At 38.7% G+C, this 22,229-nt stretch overlaps 1 protein-coding gene across 8 annotated transcripts in view; it reads right to left on the bottom strand.

The window, feature by feature from the left end:
- The window catches only part of AUTS2 (activator of transcription and developmental regulator AUTS2), a 1,469,010-nt gene that overhangs the window by 77,768 nt on the left and 1,369,013 nt on the right, over positions 1 to 22,229 (bottom strand). For all 8 annotated transcript variants that reach the window (XM_056556468.1, XM_056556464.1, XM_056556466.1 and 5 more), the window contains one exon: positions 16,801 to 16,849. In XM_056556468.1, the coding sequence (XP_056412443.1) occupies positions 16,801 to 16,849 (49 nt within the window). The remainder of the gene's footprint in view (positions 1 to 16,800; positions 16,850 to 22,229) is intronic.

Genomic DNA, 22,229 nt, shown 5'->3' with positions numbered 1-22,229 from the left:
TGAGAAGGATGCAACTTAAATGCTAACCACGATTCCTGGATCAACTTAAAGTAACAGCCATACACCCAAGGGTTAAGCCATCCATTCAGCTATGTAATCTTCTAGTGAAACAGGCAGGAATGTTTTATACTGGGATTTAAGATTTAAGTTTTTTTTTCTTTGTTGTCATAACAGATGACAGAGGCCTTAAAAGCCTCCCCTTACACTCTGATGTGACACATCACAGGCTGTTAATCCTGCCCCGGGGTCAGGCTAAATTCATCTTTCATGTTCATTTTTATAGGGAAATGGCAGCTGCGGGAGTAGCCTGAGCTCCTTGGGGAAATGTAAAACAGTCTTTAATCATAGAGGATTGTTAAGGAAAACAATCTGTTGTGAGTAAAAGTTGATGAATCAGTTTGAATTCTAATACGCTAATATGTGTTTGTTAGGCACAAGTCTGGAAATGCAAATCTTCTATAAGTGACCAGCGAAAACTGAGACAAAGAGGGATGGGGGAACACTTCCTCAGGGATTCGGCTATTTATGCAGAATAGGAACAGTGTGAATATCTAACAAAAAGCCCAAAATAACATATTTCCATTGGGACAGTTGTGCCTCACAATAACCATAACAATAAATGACAATGAAGCCTCTCGAAAAAGCGACCTCTTTGAGAAGACCCTCATCTTATCTAGACTTGATTTCACTTGATTATTTTCTTCAAGAAGACCAAAATACCACCTCTATAGAAGACCACTTTTGCAATGAAATCTTTTTAAAAAGGTTTCACTGTATTGTTTTTGTTACACCAGTACTCTGCTGGCAAAAGGTCCTAAATCTTTGCATACACCTATTTTCGCCAACAGGACTCTATATCAACTCGTAGATGGCGATGGTTTCAGTGTGTGACGCACGGATAGCCAAAGATGTACCTTGGCGCATCTTTACTTAGAACACTTTCCATTACAAAAAGTCCGTGTGAAACCAACCTTAAAGGGGTACTCCACTGCTCAGCGTTTGGAACAAACTGTTTCGAGTGCTGGAGTCGGGAGACATCATAGCCCCGCCCCATCATGACATCACGCCCTGCCCCCTCAATACAAGTCTATGGGAGGGGGCGTGACAGCCGTCACGCCCCCTCCCATAGACTTGCATTGAGGGGGCGGAACGAGATACCATGAGGGGCAGGGCTTTGACTTCACAAGCTCCCGGCGCTGGCTCCAGTGCTTGGAACGGTTTGTTCCAAACACTGAGCAGCAGAGTACCCCTTTAACCAGGTTCCAAGGAACCTTGATTGGAAATCATGGGTTTATGACATATGGTTACTATTGGTAGTTATGGCTGTCATACAATGAGAGCTTTGTGACATTAAATAAATACCTACGTGTGGTGCAAAAACATGTCTGCCAGGACCTCATGTTTTGTCCAGAATCTCAAAGGTTCAACGCTTAATAGCTGGAGATAGCAATAGCTAATCTCCTATGCTTACTCATGCACCTGCTACTCCAAACAAAGGAATCATTTTGTTTGCATAATTTAGGGTGCTCAAATGGTAGTGTCTGAGACCTTTTTTTTTTGTTTTGCTGACTTGATCCTTTAAACAGTGTGATTAAAGGGATTTGGGTGCAAGAAGATAGCAGCTATCTAATGCTTGCAATTCTATGGGAGTTTAAACTTTAATGCCTCACTATCTAACGGATAGTATCCAACAAAGCTTTCAACTCATCATTGAGCTATTTTTGTTTGGGGGGGGGGGGTTCTCAGTCCACACTGGATTATCTCAGAACAGACAGCTGTTAAAAGAAGATGAATGAACTGCAAAATTTCTTCTAGTACTGAAGACTTATCAAGACAATGCCGCAGTGTAAACTTAGACGGAAGACCTTCATTTTAAAGACAAAAATAAATAGAAAGAAATTTCTTGGGACGGACCACGTTTGTGTTAACATGCTTATGTTATTATGTAACATTCCACAAAGAAAGTAATACGTTTGGAGGCTAAAACTGACATGTTAAAATAAACTGTTAGGCTGCTTTATAAAAGCCAAGTGCCGGCTTTAATCTCTTACACTGTGAGCAATCAACAATTGACATCAATAAATGGTAGAATTGAAGATAACTCTGCAAACAAATGCACAATACGGAACACTACAGAACCGTGGGCATAGAACCCATACATCAATACTAGGAGAGCCTATGGCTCTGTACTACTACCTATAGTATCATATTAAAGAGACATTCTTCCCTAGACATAATTGTCCATATTATTATCAGCCCAGATTACTATTGCAAATGTGACATATACATATAGAAAGGGATGTAGCCTCAATAAAAGGGGCCTAAGAGACATCACTTAGCATCAAAAATGCATCATAATTCTAGTGCAAATCCCTGGCACTAAGCCAACTAATAGATGGTCTAAACCAAGGCTCAAGTCTTGCAGGAACTCATGGGAATGGAGTTCCTGCACTGTTTCCACAGCAGGAACACAGTTCCCATTAGCAGGAGTCCTGCAGGACCAGCCTTTAAAGGGGTACTCCACCCCTAGACATCTTATCTCCTATCCAAAGTAGTCCTGCTGCTGGATGACACCAGGGGTGGATGAAAAACTGTAGACCATACAAAATGAATCACTCCATGCACCCTCTTGACTTTTTAGTGGCCAATTTACTTTACTAGAGATCAATAGAAAACAAACTCAAGTAGCTACCACAGTAGAAAACTATGAGTTTTACAAACTAATGACACATCACAGTGACAAGCCAGAAGTTCTAGTTAGATAGAGTCTGGGTGCTGAGGCCTCCACTTATCAATAAAATGAAGGGACAGAAGATTTTGAGTGCTACACCCATTCATTCCTGCTCAGCTCTCTTTAAAAAGCCAAGTGTGCAGTGCACACTAGAGATGGGCAAATTTTTCAAAAATGTGATTTGGCCAGTTCGCAGAGTCGGGAGACCATGTGGTGTCCCAATTGAACAGGAGGTTTTTTAAATTGATAGGGGATCCAGCATGTCACCCAGTCAGAGGCCATGTGCCCAACAGAGGTGAGTGAAAGGAGTGAGCCTCCATTTTTTGACCAAGAGTGCTGCTGCAACCTTCTTTTTTTGTATATTCTGTATGTGCCACAGCAGTGTGCACCTGTGTATTAGGTAGCTGTGCTGGCTATTTTTCTTTTTGCTTTTGCTGTAAATTTAGGGGGAGTGGCACCCTCTGTAGCCGTGCGACCCTCCCTGTTTCCTAGGAGGTTTTTTTAATTGATAGTGGATCCATCATGTCGCCCAGTCAGAGGCCATATTCCCAGCAGAAGTGAGTGAAATGAGTATTAGGGTGCCATCCGAAATGAGGCCACCTCCGCGTAGTGGATGGGGGACACGTTTTGATCAAAAAGTGCGCTAAGAGCCTCCATTTTTTGACCAAGAGTGCTGCAACCTTCTGTTTTGTATACTCTGAAGAGATTAAAGAGATTTTTTTTTACAGTAATACACCCCAGTATGGTTGCGTAGAAAAAAGCATACTCTCTCTCTCTCTCTGAACTGTCCCTGCTCACACTATGGTTGGTTGCAGTCTTTGAATGGGGAGTGCTTCCTGTGATGATCTCAACTGGCAGACTATGAAACAACTTCTAAACTCTCCCTGCCTGCCTGCAGTGATGCGGGCTTGAGGTCAATGGATTTCCCCTGTGCTGATCTGTATTGTCAGTAATGCTGATTAGTGACCACACAGTGTCTGCTCTCTCTCTAGCCAGATGAATGCAGGCTTGAGGTGAATGGCTGCCGAATATATAGGGCTGTGACATCACAGAGCTGGCTGGCTGCTGATAGGCTGTATGCCACCATGTGATTCAGGGTGATCCCACCTACCTGCCTTCCCAGACTTCCTTGCCCCATGTCCTGACATGTGTAGCCATCATTTAAGCCCCCCTGGCCCACACAAAATGTAGTGAATGAAGCAATTCATTACCACGAAGTGAGAGGAAATTCAGATTCGTTCAGAATCAAAATTTTCATAAAATTCGGAACGAATTTGACTTTGTCAGCTTAAATTCGCCCATCTCTAGTGCACACATTTGTAGATAGTCTCATATACCTTCTATGAATCCATACTGCACTTACACAGCTTTCTAAGTAAGCCAAGTAGATACAAACAGAAATGAATGGGAACATTACTCGCTTCTGCTCTTCATCTTAGTGATCAATGGGGGGTCTCGGCACCCAGACCGACCCCAATGACCAACATTTCTGACATGCCAATATAACTTGTCAGAAGTTTGTAAAATGATATGTATCCTTCAAGCTCCATTGTAATTAGCTCCCTAAATATGGTAGCCGATTGAATCACTGTGTGGGGCTCAAACAGGATGCAACAAAACATTTTCAGAGAAGACACTTCAGATAGACTAGCTTCCTGTTTCAAGCTACACAAAGTCTAGCCACCTTTGAGTCACTATATATATTTGCTCCTTCACACAAGCACAAAATATGCGTGTGTTCAAAATCGGTTATAAACACAACCATAATAATACATGAAAGTATAACCTCAGAACCCGCTTGACATTGACAACCTGATTGGATTCAATTTACACTTTAACCAATAATTCTCTTAACCCCTTAACCAAGCCCATTTTGACCTTAAGGACCAGGCCAATTGTATTTTTGCATTTTCGTCTTTTCCTCCTCGCCTTCTAAAATCTATAACTCTTTTATATTTCTATCTACAGACCCATATAAGGGTTTGTTTTTTGCGTGACCAATTGTACTTTGTAATGAAACCTCTCATTTTACCAAAAAATTTATGGCAAACCCAAATAATTATTTTTTTAGGGAGGAAATTTAAATGAAAACCACAATTTTGCACACTTTGGAGGGTTTTGTTTTCACACTGTACACTTTACGGTAAACAATATATGTGTTCTTTATTCTGTGAGTCAATACGATTAAAACTATACCCATGGCTAGATACTTTTATATTTTTGTACTTTTATTTTCCGTATATGGGGCGGTATGAGAGCTCCTTTTTTTGCGCCGTCATCTCTACTTTTCATCGATACCACATTTGCATATATAAAACTTTTTGATAATTTTTTATTCATTTGTTGGGGAATAAAATGGGGCAAAAAAAGCAGCATTTTTGGACTTTTTTTTATTATTTACATTTACGCCATTCACCGTACGGGATCCTTAACATTATATTTTGATAGTTCAATACCAAATATGTTTTCTTTTATGCTTTTTGAGGGTAAAACGGGAAAAAGGAACAATTTTCATTTTTATTGGGGGAGGGGATTTTTTACTTTTTTTTTAAACTTTTTTATTTTTAAATTTTTCAACTTTTTTTTTTACATATTCATGTCCCCATGGGGGACTATCAATAGCAATCAGTTGATGGCTAATACTGTTCAGTGCTTTGTATGGGGCATAGCACTGATCAGTATTATCGGCTATCTTCTGCTCTGGTCTGCTCGATCTCAGACCAAAGCAGAAGACCCGAGGAGATGGCCGGAAGCCAGGACCTGTTGTGTATGATGCGAACACCGCTCTGATGCTCGCAGTGATACGTAGTACGTAAATGTACGTCCTGGTGCGCTAAGTACCTCCGCACCAGGACGTAAGTTTACGTCAGTGGTCATTAAATGGTTAAAGAAGCTATCAGGCAACAAATTTTATGCAACTCAAATTGTTACCGTTTGCTCATCTCAAGCAGCAAAATGTCCCATCCTTGAATTTAAGATGACATGATACCTGGCCAGATCCCAAACACATATTAATGTCCTCACCATAATTAAAGTGACTGACATAGACCTACTTCATGCCTGGCAGCTTATTTTTTTTCATAGAACATTCATTACTGAGATTGTAAGGTGATGCTGATATTGTGCTCATCAAAAAATGTAATCTTAACAATGGCAAGAAGTCCCATTGATGTGGTTAATTGATGGCAGCCATGTATATGAGGCTTCTTGTGCGAAACACTCCTATGTGGCTATATTCAAGTACACACATAAAACATAAAGTTACAGAAGATCCCCTCAGACTCTTCAAACAGCTGATTAGGGGAATGTGGCAAGAGTTAGGTGGGAAATAATCGAATATTGATGGTCTATCCCAAGAATACAGCATCAATGTTAAAAACCTTTAACTTGTTTAGCAATGTGTGCTGCAGGAGCTTTTCTTTGAGATAGACCAGAAAAGCTAGTCATCGCTCCCCTCACAGATCAATAAGCCTTGGCATCCATGACTCTGACTCTGTCACCTATTCACTAGTTGTCCTATCTTAAATCACTTTTGATAGCTACTAACCACTGCATACCAGAAACCCCCTATAAGACCTGCCATATTGTAGATGCTCCAACAAAGTCCTGACCCCATATCAAAATCACTCAGATCTTTAAACTTGTCCTTTTTTCTGCTTTTAGCACTTCAACTCCAAGAAGTGACTGTTTACTTGCTGTCTAATGTATTCCATCCGTTGACAGTTACCATTGTCAAATATAATCAATATTATTCACTTATCCAGGTTTCAATGTTATGACTGATCAATGTATAGTCTTATATAGCATTATTTATCGATGGCATCCCTCTATCTGCAATGGTATTTTGTACCCAATGACAACATGTAGGTACTGTAAGCATGACTCTGTAAGCAACGTCTTGGGTACATTTTATTTTAACTATCCAGTCAAGTGAAAATATATATCAAAGCTGAATTTACAAAAAAAAAAAAAAAAACTCGGGTCATATAAAAGCTAAGGTTCATTTTAAATTACACAGCTCAGTAGTACCTCCTGACATAAAAATCACTTGTCAACATTTTCTAGTGCCCATTTCACAACCGACAAGGCTCTTGACAAGGCTTTCAAGTTCTTCAGTTGATCTCTGACTACTGTCATCTTGAGAACAGTTTCCAGACAGTACACTCTCTATGTTACAGAAACTCATATCCCTGTTTTCCACTCCAGGATAGAAGAGCGGCTCACACGAGTAAGACACAGCCATGATTTCTTTAGTAGGCATAAAGAGTTTAATATATAACCAATATGCTATGGTATCCTATTTACAAATATAACATGTTTGTAAAGTATTTCTAATAACATAAATGACTTTAGCTGCTTAGAAATGGTTGCCCTGAATACTGTGAGATGCCCATGGGAAAGTTAGGAGTCTCATTGGAGACAAGTACCAAGGTGGCAAAAAATAATTATAATAATAATCATACATATTATACTAACAAGTGACAAATTTGAAACTCCCCTGCTATGACTGTTGCTTGAAGTGGGAAAATAAATGTATGTATATACCATGTATAATTTATACTCCATCGCACATATGTGAATAACCTGCTGTAAAAGTTTGACAATTCAAAAGATTCCCCTATCCTTCAATTTACTTTGCCATGTATCTTATCTTATTCAAACGATCTTATTGCCACCCAATCTTTCAGTGGTACATCATCTTAGCACCTAGCTGACAGGATCGGCATTCACCGGAGGGCCTCATTAGACTATGGCAGTTCAGCAGGACAAAAATACCTCAACAATACCTGCTCAACACCCAGGCTGCTGACTGACAAGCAAATAATTGGGCTAAACAAACCCAAAAGCACAGTGCAGCTGCCAGAAACCAGTGTGTGCTGCAAGTCTTCCACAATAACAGTCAGAGTAGTGACTGGTTCACGTCACTGTAAATCTTTGAACAGCAGAAAGTGGTGACACATAGCAATGACAGCCTTAGAAATGTCATACTAGTTACTTCGGGGATTGAAGTCTCTTATTCACAGCGGCCTAGGGAAAGTGAGAAAATTATATAGTAACTCAGCAAAAGAAGCAAATGTTCTTAGCCACAGATGGGTATTTTGCCAGATCTTTTAGTTTTGGAATTAAAGGGGTTGTCCTGAACCTGGACACTTTTTACAAGAACCCTTGAAATGGTAAAAAAAAAAAACATCAACATTAATGGATAGGGGTATAACAGGTTAAAAAGAGGAACGCAAGGTAAAGGGTGCCTTTATTAGAAAGAGTGCCCAGTTGTGTCGGCATTAAGGGCATAATTTTTCCTCGAGGGAAAGACTACTTGGTCCATCAGTTTTAGTGAGTGCTGTGAATAGGGTTCGATTTGTTGGGCCACTGCTCTTATCTATTCCTTAAGATGTCATCCTGTCCTGATCCATCCTTAAGAAGAGATAACTGGTAGTCTTAATTCACCACATCAATCTTTATAAGTTAGTGTAAGTTTAAGGGTAGGGTCACATGTGCTCTATTTTGCTACATATTGGATAGCTAAATCAGCTGCATATTTTGTGTCAATGGGTAGAAAAATCAGTAACGGCAAATTCGCAGCAAAATATAGCACCTGTGACTCTACCCTAAAAAAAATTAAAATAAAAAATTACTCTCTGTCATTTTGTTATTTCCAGGGGTGCACATATTTTTTTACCTACACTAGTAAAAGTTATTTGCCAAGGGTACACTGTTTCAGTTATACATAAGGCCATTGAAGACTTTGAGATGTAGATGCATTACCTTTCCTACAGGCGGAGTCTTGGACCTTACAATACATGTATAGTATTGTACAATAGCCTTTTGATCCCTAGAGCATAGGATAGCTGTACCATCAGCTGAACCAAAATATTGTTTCAACTACAATAATATATGGATCAAAAGAAACTATAACTACACATTTTGATATAATAAAATGTTATGGCATGGCATTTTACAAAAAAAATAACAGGAAGTAAACATGGAAAATGCACTATTGCTAGAAGGATTTCTTCACAGATGTATTGTAATAAGTGTAATTGAAAGAGCATTGTTACGCTGTCAATGCTAATGTGTACTGTATGTGTACTGTATATCTAATACTGTACTTGCTCTGAAAAGCATCCAGTCCAATTGTTCTCAACCTGTGAACCATGACAAACAAATGCCTCACAAGCTGTATTCATGCCCTATACTATTGTTGTTGCATGTTACCATGTCTCAAGCATCATTTAATGCTGTAACCAAGATGCCGAATATTCAGATATCCCCCCCCCCCCCCTCCTGTTAACGGCCAGCCTAAGCTCAATAGGCAAGTCACTCTTGAATGTTCCTCTGGAGCTTGTTTCCAAGGAGACCATGCCTTCGGAGAATAAGTAACCTGAGCTGTACCAGCCCACTATTCTCTTTTGACAAGATGTTGACTGGTAGAGAATGCCATATCCCTTGGGATTAATAGCTTACTTAGAGTTGAAAATAATGGGGCCAAACAAGTCCTCCATAACTGGCATCCACTTTAACATTAAACAAGAATGACAATTAATGGATTTACAAAGCTTATGGAAATTATGTCTGGGGCTGCCCACTTGTCTCCGAGTAGAAAGAAATGACCATGTTTGTTTTAATCTTCAATTTCTGTGCCAATATGCCACTAACCCATAAAACAAATACGCTTCCTCACACTCAACATAGGCAAGCAGTGCCAAATGAATCCTCAACATGAAGATGCTGAATTTATAGAGGGATAATGTGATCAGACAAGAGAAAAGCTGATCTACTGACTTGTTTCCAGCCACTGGCTTAACAGATTCACCTGATATATACCATCTAAAGGTATTCAGATAAATCCACCAATGAAAATGTATTTTACCGGTCAATACATTTAACAGTGACAATAGAATTTTCATAGTCAGTTGTCAGAATATATACACTACATAGAAGAAGGTTAAGGGGTACCAAATTTAGGAAAATGTATCTCCTATCCAAAGGATCGGCATACGTGTCAGATCGCGGTGGGTCCGACTTCTGGGAACCCCCACAATCTCCTGTACGGTGCTCCAGCTCTCCTTGTGCATGGAGCGGGGTCGGCAGGTGCCCTCCATGCATCTTTAAGGGAGATTCAAAGCATTGTACTCATGTATCTCCAACTCTCCATAAAGATGCATGGAAGGGGGGTGTTGACAACCTATTTGTGTGGTGGTCAACACAGCTTCATGCATGGGAAAAGTGGGACACCAGGTAGAAGATCGCGGGGATTCTAGCAATCGCCAGCCCCCCCCCAATCTGACACTTATACCCTCTTATATTCTATCCTTAGGGGATATATTTTAGTAAACTGGACCACTCCTTTAATGACTTGCTATTGTTACAGATGGGTCTTTTCACAATGATATCCACATAAAAGTATGTCATTTAATCTAGATCTGTATGAAGAATCATAAAGTAAATATCAACAGCCAAAGGTTAAAGTGTCTGTGATACTGCAGGTGAAACGTGGCAAAAAGCAGAATAGTTTTTTTCAATAGACTCTTAAAGGAATCCAAATATGTGCCTTTCCTGCAATCAGTCTATTAATATATGCACTTAAGACTATTCTCCTTCCAAAAGAGCACTTGAGAACAATTCGTTTACTCTACGGCTTGCTATCTTTTAAGCAAAAGTTTGCACTAAGCATTTAACCAGCTTATTCAGGACCTGATTCATCACACCTTAAACAAACAGATATTGTGCAGCACTCACTCATCAGCTGATAGCATGTGCGTGTGAGAGTACATGGATTCCCATGACCAGCAACAAATGTATTCACCAACAAGATAGTCACTTAGAAAAACTTCAGCGTTGGGTTGTTTTATTGTAAAATGAATAAAGAAAACAAGCCATAGAGAACCTGACCTTGAAAAGTGACTGTCGGTACATAAAATGTTACAATGACTATTTTAAAAGTGTATAGCCATTCTAAATGATTTTTTACTATGTATTAAAAATGCCAAAGCCTTTTATTTACAAAACATTTACAGTCATGGCCGTAAATGTTGGTACCCTTGAAGTTTTTTTTAGAAAATAAAGTATTTCTCACAGAAAAGGATTTCAGTAACACATATTTTGCTTTACACATGTTTATTCCCTTTGCGTGTATTGGAACTAAACCAAAAAAAGGAGAGAAAGAAAAGCAAATTGGACATAATGTCCCACCAAACTCCAAAAATGGTCTGGACAAAATTATTGGCACCCTTTCAAAATTGTGGAAAAATAAGATTGTTTCAAGCATGTGATGCTCCTTTAAACTCACCTGGGGCAAGTAACAGGTGTGGGCAATATAAAAATCCCACCTGACAGCAGATAAAAAGGAGATAAGTTCACTTTGTCTTTGCATTGTGTGTCTGTGTGTGCCACACTAAGCATGGACAACAGAAAGATGAGAAAAGGACTGACTTGAGAACCAAAATTGTGGAAAAATATCAACAATCTCAAGGTTAAAAAAGCATCTCCAGAGATCTAGATTTGCCTTTGTCCACAGTGCACAACATTATCAAGAAGTTTGCAACCCATGACACTGTAGCTAATCTCCCTGGGCGTGGACAGAAGATTAAAATTGTGGAAAGGTGTCAACGCAGAATAGTCCGGAGGGTGGATGAGCAGCCCCAAACAAATTCCAAAGATATTCAAGCTGTCCTGCAGGTTCAGGGAGCATCAGTGTCGACATTTAATCCGTCGACATTTAAATGAAATGAAACGCTATGGCAGGAGACCCAGGAGGACCCCACTGCTGACACAGAGACATAAAAAAGCAAGACTACATTTTGCCAAAATGAACTTGAGTAAGTCAAAATCCTTCTGGGGAAACGTCTTGTGGACAGATGAGACCAAGATAGAGCTTTTTTGTAAAGCACATCATTCTACTGTTTACCGGAAATGGAATGAGGCCTACAAAGAAAAGAACACAGTACCTAAAGTGAAATATGGTGGAGGTCCAATTATGTTTTGGGGTTGTATTGCTGCCTCTGGCACTGGGTACCTTGAATGTGTGCAAGGCATCATGAAATCTGAGGATTACAAATGGATTTTGGCTCACACTGTACAGCCCAGTGTCAGAAAACTTCTTGGGTCTTCCAGCAGGACAATGACCCCAAACATACCTCAAAAAGCACCCAGAAATGGATGGCAACAAAGCGCTGGAGAGTTGTGGCCAGGAATGAGTTCAGATCTAAATCCCATTGAACACCTGTGGAGAGATCTTAAAATTGCTGTTGGGAAAAGGCGCCCTTCCAAAAAAAGAGACCTGGAGCAGTTTGTAAAGGAAGAGTGGTCCAACATTCTGGCTGAGAGGTGTAAGAAGCTTATTGATGGTTATAGGAAGCGACTGATTTCAGTTATTTTTTCCACAGGGTGTACAACCAAATATTAAGTTAAGGGTGCCAATAATTTTGTCCAGCCCCTTTTTGGAGTTTGGTGTGACATTATGTCAAATTAGCTTTTTTTCATCCCATTTTTGGTTTAGTTCCAATACACACAAAGGGAATAAACATGTGTATAGCAAAACATGTTTTACTGCAATCCTTTTCTGTGAGAAATACTTCATTTTCTAGAAAAAATTCAGGGGTGCCAACATTTACGGCCATGACAGTAAAAACCAACGCTGCCATTTAAATAGTTTTTCCCATCAAACAGCCCCTATACGTTTTCAACTTTTACAGATGTACTACCGAAAACTCCAAGGTTTAATTCATGTCATGTGACATGGTCAAGCTTTGGTATCTCATTCCAAATAAATGCATATTGATCCAAATTCAGTTTGCCATTTATCAGTTATTTAGAGGTGTCAGCAAATAGGGCACAGGTTGTTAACATCCTCGTCTGCTGACCTATGGGGCAAGAGAGCCCTTTCTATAAAAGGGATCGGAATAGTCTGGCATGTGAAGCTAACACCTTGTCATGTCACCATCCCTATCTGACCTAACCCTGTCCCATTATGCTTGGACTCTGCTCTCAAAGGACAATGTTGTACTTATCAAACGGTAAATACAATTACCCTTCATTAGGCTGACAACCTCTGCAACAAAATATATTTGTCTAGGATAGCGGAGAGAGAAAAAAAAAAAGCCAGAGAGGACAGAAGTTTTGTGTAAACAGCCGAACAATACAGCTTTATCTTATCTCAAGAACGTATTGCTGCTTGTCTGTAACTGTGTGCTTTACTGCCAAAATAAAATAAATTGAATCAGCTCACACATGATAGCATGTTCTTTCCTAAGTCATACTAATTGCTTGGCTAATTGATGTTTGTTGAACTTTCTCCATTTCATTGAGTGATTAGGTACAAAGCTAACAGTTGACATCTGTAGGCGCTTAACTGGCGTCTGTAATTACTGTTAATGTTAAATAATTGTTAGTTAATTTGAATGGTAACTGGCTGAATGGAATCCAGATTGTGAAGCAACAAAATAAACCTATTTAAATAAACATACATCTTCCGCAAAAACATTTTACTATGGATCTGAAAAACTGCCATCAACCATCATACTGAGGAGCCATCTCAAGGGATTCATATGAACATAGTTACATAGTAAGGCTTCAACAAAGACTCCAACCCCATGAATCCATCAATAGCTTCAAGCTGTTTTGTTGATCCAGAGAAAGATTAAATCAAACCCCTATTGTTAGGTATTTGCCGATTCATCCTTGTGGTTGGGGGGATAGAAACATTTTCTGGATAGAAATAAAAGGTCAATAACAACCAAAGATAGACCACCCATACCCATATGAAAGTTCTTATATGCCATGATTAAAAATAAAAAGTAAATCCATTTTTAACCCAAAACCTTTAGGCAAAGTTTCCCCGCAAGATTTTTTTTTTTTTTTTTAGGTGTGGAAACCTAGCCTTAAAGGGTTATCCAGGAAAAGAAAACCAGAGCTAATTACTTCCAAAAATAGCACCACCCCTGTACTCAGGTTGTGTGTGGTATTGCAACTTGGCTCCATTCACTTTAATGGAACTAATACCACTGCAAATGCTACAATATCATTATCAGAAATATTGTCTACCCTATTTCTATGCCTATGACAAGCTATGCATTGCCATTCATTATTTCAGGCTTGTTGTTTGACAGCTCATCTGGCTGTCAAACAACTACTACCACAATCTGATTCTCATCATACACATACAGTGTTAAGTACAAGTGTCATTCTGTGTCTCTATGACTATTTGTGTTACAATAACAGACCCAGCAAGTTAGAAGCCCTGATTTTCAAAACTCTGAAATCCCATTTATTTCAGGAAACCTAGATATAAGCATCTACCGTACACTGATTTACAAACTGTTGCATCAATCTCCAATAACATTCTTCTAAAAAAAATTTTAGATTTTAATCCCAAGCCACAAACACTTTTAACCACAATAATACTCTGAATAAACAATTACTTTTTATCATCTATTTCCAATATTACCTATTTACAAACTCATTTATTTTATATAACATTCTGTCTGTTATGGAAATGATCATGGCCCATAGCTATATCTAGAACAACATGTCAAGATTCAGTATGTAAAGCAGGCATATATATGGCAAAGCACTTGGAAAGCTTTTTGGGACATATAAAGCATGACATGGCATGGCATATAAAGCATGACACGTACATTTAGAAAATATACAACAACAAATAGTAACGTAAGTCATGTCATATGTGAAATAATGCCTAGGAATTGGGAGACATTTTGAAACCCTGTCTAGATGTTTTCCCAAATAAAATGATGTCTAGTCACATTTAGGCTTTGCTTCCTACTGGGCACCAATGTATGTTTGTCCTATCCATGCACTTATGTTTGCATCCTGCCACCCGCCCAGCACCTTGGGCACAAGTCTTTGTAGTAATCCCCTCTAGCTAAACCCCTGTGTTCTGTAGACAATTTTCATTCCATGAACCCAATATTTATTTAAAACCAAAAATCAAACAAAAAATAAAATGTCTACACCTAAACAACAAGACCTATCAAGGGCTAATCTAAAGTCACATTCAATATTAGAGTCTGGCTTTAGTGGACATCAAACAGTCGTCATGTCACCAATTATAAAAAGGGAATGACTAATTTATTCCAATGAACCGCAATGTTTATTTTCTGGACCATCCCTACACCATTCAAACATTAAGGACCTCGCCACCGTCCATGTTTACATTGTAAGGATTGTTGCAGACAAGAAGAAGTGAGGAAACTCTGATCCAGCAATTATCTAGTCTACAGATTCTGTGGGATTAAAGAGTGTTAAACTGCTAATCTAGGAAATCTCATTAATCATACATAATGTATTGTTCTAATTGGATATCGATGTCTAAATCCCATTTACAAACCTTGTACGATCAGACTGCTGTGTGAATTGGGGCTCTCAAGAATACAGATATAGTTCAGAGAGGAGAAAATTGACCTTCCTTTCAGCGTTTTCTTTTGCTTTTGGCAAGTAACACTACATAATGTGTAAAGGAACCCTGACTTTTAAACACAGGCGAACCTGCTTTGTTTAAGAATTGAAACATGATGTTCATCAAACTGACAGCTTCTTGACAGCCTTGTCAACCACCTATCCACCCAATCGCTAAACATTCTGCAGCCAAAACCTTCCTAGACTTACATACACACCAGAGGACTTGCACCTGTTTTGAGCCTTTACTGACATTATCCAAGAACAGAGGATCTTCTTTCAAGTTGTGTTATACTTGATGTTTAGAGAACTAATCCCCACAAAAAAAACGACAAAAGGCCTCCCCTTAGGCCTTTCTACTCCAACCCTGAAAATAAATACCAGTGGGCCTAGTTATTTCAGCACCTGGATTATGTACTGAGCAACTGCTTGATTCACAGTACCAGCATGAATTAGCATATGGCAAGAAGGGGGGACTCGTGAAGGGAGAAGAATGGGCCCATTTTGATGGAAATAGAGGCCAAAAGAATAATCTACCATCCATTAAAAAGCCTATTTGTGCATGGATTCCCAAGTAAAGTCTAGAAGAGCTGATGTTGGTTTAAGAATACACAAAGAGGCTTTAATCCTTTCAAGGGAACTAAATCACAACAGAAGAGAGCCTCACAAGAAAGTCTTGCTGTCAAGGATGCTTATTGAGAACCAAAGAGATGCCACAAATCAAACCCTGTAAGTAAACACAAACAGAAATATGGGAAATGTGGTCGAGCGAATAAAAGAGAACAGAGGGGAAAGGAACAAGCGATCCTCTTCATCAATCATGGCTCATTCTTGGTGAAGTGGGCTCTTCACCCCAGAAACAAACTACCAGGTAGGAATGTTGATGGACTGGGCCGCCTCTTCTTCTACCAGTCTTTCCCTCTACGTTTACTAAAGAATCAATGCTGCAATTCTCTATCATTTCTAATAACGTAATCAGTAATAACTGACTTCTAACTTTACTTTGGTGAACAATTAAATTGTTTTACATTGTACATTATAGTAGTAAACAATGGTGATAATCTTTAGAGAACAGACCAGTCTTGAGCAGTAAATTGTCTAGTAGATGCAAAACTGCTCCAAATATGATAAATGATTAAAACTCAATCTAGTGAAAACTGCATAGAACAGTATAAAAATAACGTTTACGTTTTCTGATCCACCTCTATTAGTATCTGCTTTACTGATCATACAATAGCGGACACACGGGATTCTACAGATACTACCATTTTCTCCAGAGAACTAGTTTAACGCCGCCATAATCTGCCGCTCAATAATATGCAACAAATTCTGTAGGAAATATCTCCTTTTCTAATCATTGGGATTGATGATATTCTGAATTTATAATGCTTTTGGCCTCCACTCTATCCAGTGACCATAGTATCAGTTTAGCAGCCAAACATTACATGTAAGACCCTGTTTTAAAGATCTTTTTCCCAAAACCCTGATCTGGTATATCCTATAATAAAAGTGTCTACAATACAACTCCTTCAACAAACTCGACTACATTGTAACATTTTATATCGAGGATATTTTATCTTATCTCACTTCCCAATTAACAGATAATTTATTTACAGTATGGTATGTCATGATAGAAAAGATACGACAAAACTTACCATTATTTGGAACGGCACTAAAGAATTGCTCAGAACCGGCATCCGAAACCTAAAAATACAAAACACAATTAGTAATTTGTTTCATTGATATTTTTGTAGCATTTGTCGTCTACAAACATAACAATTCAGTTTATTGTATTAATGTGCACATTTCTGAGATGGACATCGCTCCTCATAAAGGCAACACAATCAATGTACGGTATATATGAGTTCTTATATGTTTTCTCCAAAAATATGAATATACGGTGGAACAATGTTGGAATGGATAAAATGCAATAGCAAGTACAATTCCACTAGATGGTGCAATTTAGCTACATATTTTATAAAGCAATTTTTTTTTCATTCACCTAGGCCAAATGATGTTGTTTCCAGCCTCATGCACTTTCTTGATGTACTGTGTTACCAAATGTGATACAGCTCAAGTAGTGCAGTGGTGTTGTGGTTTCATAGACACATTATTTTTAATCACTCTGTCTCTCTTGGCTCAGCACATTTCTGATACACTGGGACGTTTCTTAACCTACAGTGGTTAAGCCAGTTGCCAGATATTATTGTGTATGAGTGTGATGTGATAAATACATTGACAAACTGTCTAAATTTATTCTAGACACACACTGTGTTTCATTGCATATGTACACTGTAATATATATATATTAAATTTAGAACATTCCCATTACATTTTAACATTGTATTTTCCAAAATAAAAGTGTAGAAATAGGTCTTACACTAGAAAGATCTATTACATGGTGTTCATTTACTTGTTATTCATCGGGATAATGTTCCCGTAAAATGTTCCCTGTGTTTACGGGTTCGATAAATGCACACAAGTGATAACTTATGTACACCAATGATGCAAACAGAGGCTGGAAAAATACGAGTCTTCAGACAGAATATATTGAAACAATATACTTCCACAACTGCAAATGATGGCCGACATCATTCTGCAGTATTGACTTGCTCTGATCTCTGAAGGTCAAAGGTCAATGACCTGACCACAAACAGTGCAGAATAAGACTGCCAACAAGGTGTTGAAAATGCTGTGGTGTTGCTGGCCAGGACGAACCTTGGGGAAGGAGAAAAACGATAATTTCTGCACATGATTTCGACAAGACATTGTCATTTTACATACACTAGATATTGTTATTATAATCCCAAAAAATATTGTTATCCATAAAACACATAGAAAATATCTGTTAACCGGATTTACTGCAGACGAAGTGTAACCAGAATAATAGGAATAACATTTATTTACGTCTATAATCTACACCTATCTATCCGCTATGTAGCATGTCTATACAAAATATCTATTAGTATGTGCATACTGTAATATTAAGATGGTTTCAAGGGGTCAAACACATATTTGAGTTGGTAAATTTGTGTACATGGATATGGTGCCAAGATTAGTACAATTCTATGTTGTTGGCTCAAAAAAAATGTAAGTCAAACATTCACGTTAAATACAAACAAGTATATGTGACAACTAGGATGGATACATGATGCCGTTACTTTATACAATAATAGTAAAAGCACAACTCTGTAGTAAATGTACACTCTACATAGCTAGTATTCCTATAATAATTTGAACAGATTAAATAGATAATAATAGATAGATAGATAGATAGATAGAAGGGTTGGTAATGGTGAACAACAGAAATACCATGGACATCTCAAGGAAAATATTTTCTTACAATAATTCAGTAAGTAAGGCCCAGGATAAATTAATGTAATGGCAGAAGAGTCTATATTTTACCCAGAAAACTCATTTTTGGAAATATGTATTTATATAACCAGATATTAAGTTAAAGCAACATAAAATTTTAAACACTGTTTTGTGGCAAGAAGAAATAATTTGACACAACACAACACAAATTACTACAGTTGTGCACTGTCAATATTGTTTTATTTATGTTTTATAATATTTTTAGTCTTAATTTAAGTCATAAATGCCACAGGGATGACTTCCATGGACCAGCTCTTAAAGTGCTAAAATTCAACCCTATGGAATGTACGGATATTCCGTTCTGCAATATTAATACATTCAACTACAAATATGCATGACCCATGGTGAATATATTAATAAATTATGAAAAAAGATCAATTAATGGCGTATATCAAACCATTGTTTCACAACACAGTCAATTGTTTGTTATATATCCACCATCGGGAGTAACCTTTCTATCACATATAAAAAGATAGACATTTTTTTTAATTTCCAAGGCAACAACTGATAATAAAATAGAATAAAAAAATAAAAAATCATCATCATTTTCTGAATATTGTAATTGTATCCATGCTGAGCTCTCATCTCTGTACTACTGTATAGCCCATGCAAATCACAGTTGTTGAAGTGATTGTGACTATTCTTCCTCTGTCAGATGATATTAATGACTACATTGACAATCGCAAATTCATATAGCCAAAATGAGACTCCTTAACACAATCAGGGAGTAAGGGATCCTCATTGTATCCACTATTGTTCTTACAGAACTTTTCATCATGATCATATTAAGGAGTTTTCAGCAGAGAAAAAAAAAGGTGATCGTTTTACCGTACAATAATGAATGGAAGGCGCTTTCTACGTGTTATCCTTTATAAATGGCAATGTTAATACACATCAGCACAGACAGGGGCAGCTTGTATATTCATATATAAGCACAATTTTCCATGTACTCACTGTTGGCAGATACATAATTAATAGCAACACTGACCTTCTATGACCCAAACTGCACCTCACACAGATTATATATGTAATATATAATATATATAGATATTTATATATATATATATATATATATATATATATATATCACATAATTTTGCATATACTGTATATATGTGTGTATGTATATATGTGTATATATATATATATATATATATATATATATATATAGGTATAGATATACAGATCCCATCTATGTCTGTGTTGCTTATACTGTATTACAATTACTGCTATTAATTTTTATCTATAAGCAATGGCGTACAATACGTTGTCACTTTTAGGACAAAGGATACCAACAGTAAGCACAGAGGCGGTCTGTTTTGGGTGTATAAATACAGTAGATATCATAAATACATTTTGAGATATATAGTCCCAATATAATAAAAGCCCTGTCTTCCACATCATTTTCACAGGAAAGCTGAGAAGAAGAGAGCCTGTGGAGGATATAAATAGCTGGCTGAGGGCAGAGGAGTGGGAGATGTTAAGGAGGGCAGTCAGGGATACAGAGGGCAGCTGCCTAGCTGCTTAGCTACATTCTGCCTTCCCTGCCCAGTTGGGACCTAGATCAAAGCAATCTTTCCAACATATTGTCTTCCGGGAAGTGGGCTACAATGGAATACGCAAAAGGACCTGACAGGGAAACACAATAAAATCAAACAAAAATGGGAACAAAAATAAAAGGAAAAGTAAAAAAAAAAAAAAAAATAGTAATACAAAAAGACAATACACAATGTAGCCCCACAATACAATGTATCAAAGTAGCTGCCTACAGAGCTGTTAGTTGGGACTATTGTTATACATTGTGTGCCTTATTTATCTACACTATGTTTTGTCTCTAGAAATATTTACATACACCCCCACATAAACACTAGGAGGGTAAGCCCATCTCCTTTCTTCTCTCCCCAGCTCCTTTGATGATGGACTGTCATTTCTGGTGACATTTCATAGCACTGTTGTCCCTGCCAGCAGCACCATACCCATGGTTGTGCCACCAGCTCTCTTCCTGGAGGTAAACAATAACAAGAAGCCAACATGACAATGACAGGCTGCACAGGGCAGAGGACGGGTGTAGTGGGTGGGATGGAGAGTGTGAATACGGTACCTGGAGAGGGATTCATCCACAGACTACGATCCGGATCGGACTTCACACTCGCTCTCCACGTAAACAATACACTATTTCCCCCCGGCAGTAATAATCCATGTGAGCAGGAGGATCCCTTGCAGCCATTGAAGATACATCCAGACATCCACGGCAGGGGCAGGATGCAGAGTATATAGAATACTATAGATATATATATATATATATATATATATATACACACACACACACGTATGTATAGAGAGGAAGTAAGAGTGGTGGTGAGATCCAGATCCCGCACGTCCAAGGGTTAATGCTGCACACAGAAGAATCACAGCAGCTGCAGCAGCAGCAGGACAAAGGAAGCAGCCATGTGCCCGCCAGCTCCTGATCCCCCTTCAGCAGACAGACAGCAGTAGCAGCAGCAGCAGCAGCTTCCCCTCCCTCCCTCCTTCCCCTGCCTGCTGCTCCTCCTCCGACTCACACTGCTGATCTCTCACCCTGCAGCTCCTCACAATCCCGGGACACCCCCTGTGAGGGACAGCAGCACTGCTCTAAGTGAGGGCATCAAGTGAATTCCATTGGAATAGATCCTTCCAGGGCACAAATCCCATCAGGGATGGAGACAGAAGTAGAGTAAGGTATAGAGATGTATTCCTATTATTAGGTGCAATCCTCCAGTCATTCAGTAGGTAGCCAGGCTGGAAGGTAGGAAGTCCTCTTCTTCTTGTCCTGTCCTGAGCTGGGGCTCTGCTCTCTACTGACACATAGATAGATCCTTGCTCAGCTGCAGCAGTCACACTAGGTTCTTTCTATGTGTGTGTCTCTCTGTACTTCCAGGCTGAATACAAGTGCTTATTCATAGACTGCATTCCAGAGCTGGGGACATCCCACAGGCTGGGCCTGCCCCTCCTCTGACTTCCTCCATCAACCTGACAATCATTGAGCCACCTTCTCTATGCTGCTTTCACATCTCCTCACCCTACTTCAGTGTTTCCCAACCAGGGCGCCTCCAGCTGTTGCAAAACTACAATTCCCAGCATGCCCAGACAGCCGAAGGCTGTCTGGGCATGCTGGGAGTTGTAGGTTTGCAACAGCTGTAGGCACCCTGGTTGGGAAAAACTGCCCTACTTCATGATCCCCTCTGCAACGATCCCATAGACACATCTTCCCAGTGTTATTATCAGGGATGTGCACACATAGTGAGCTTGAGTCCCTGCCCTTTTATTTCACCCGCCCTATAATGCCCTCCGTAGGGTGATGCAGGTCTCACTCAGCTAACATGACTGCTAGTGTTGGGCGCGAATATTCATATTTCAAATTTTTATCAAATTTGCGAATATTGCGAATATATTCGCTATATATTCGAAATGACGAATATTAACTTTTTTACGCATATTCGCATATTCCTTCTAATCACTTGGGGGCCAATTAGAATGATGCAAATACACTTAATTTAGGTTATCAACAACATTCCTAGCAACCAATAGTAAAGCTGCCTACCCTCTCACTGTTTACTTCCTCGATTATGCGAATATTCACATATGCGAATATAACGAATATGCAAAATTCACGAATAGAGGACGAATATTCGTCTATATATTCGTGACATATTGTAAATCTGAATATGGG

The sequence above is a fragment of the Hyla sarda genome, chromosome 2, assembly GCF_029499605.1.
Source record: "Hyla sarda isolate aHylSar1 chromosome 2, aHylSar1.hap1, whole genome shotgun sequence".
NCBI classification, from domain to species: domain Eukaryota; kingdom Metazoa; phylum Chordata; class Amphibia; order Anura; family Hylidae; genus Hyla; species Hyla sarda.
The sequence above is the reverse complement of the archived record's forward strand: the minus strand, read 5'-3'. Positions and strand labels throughout refer to the sequence as shown.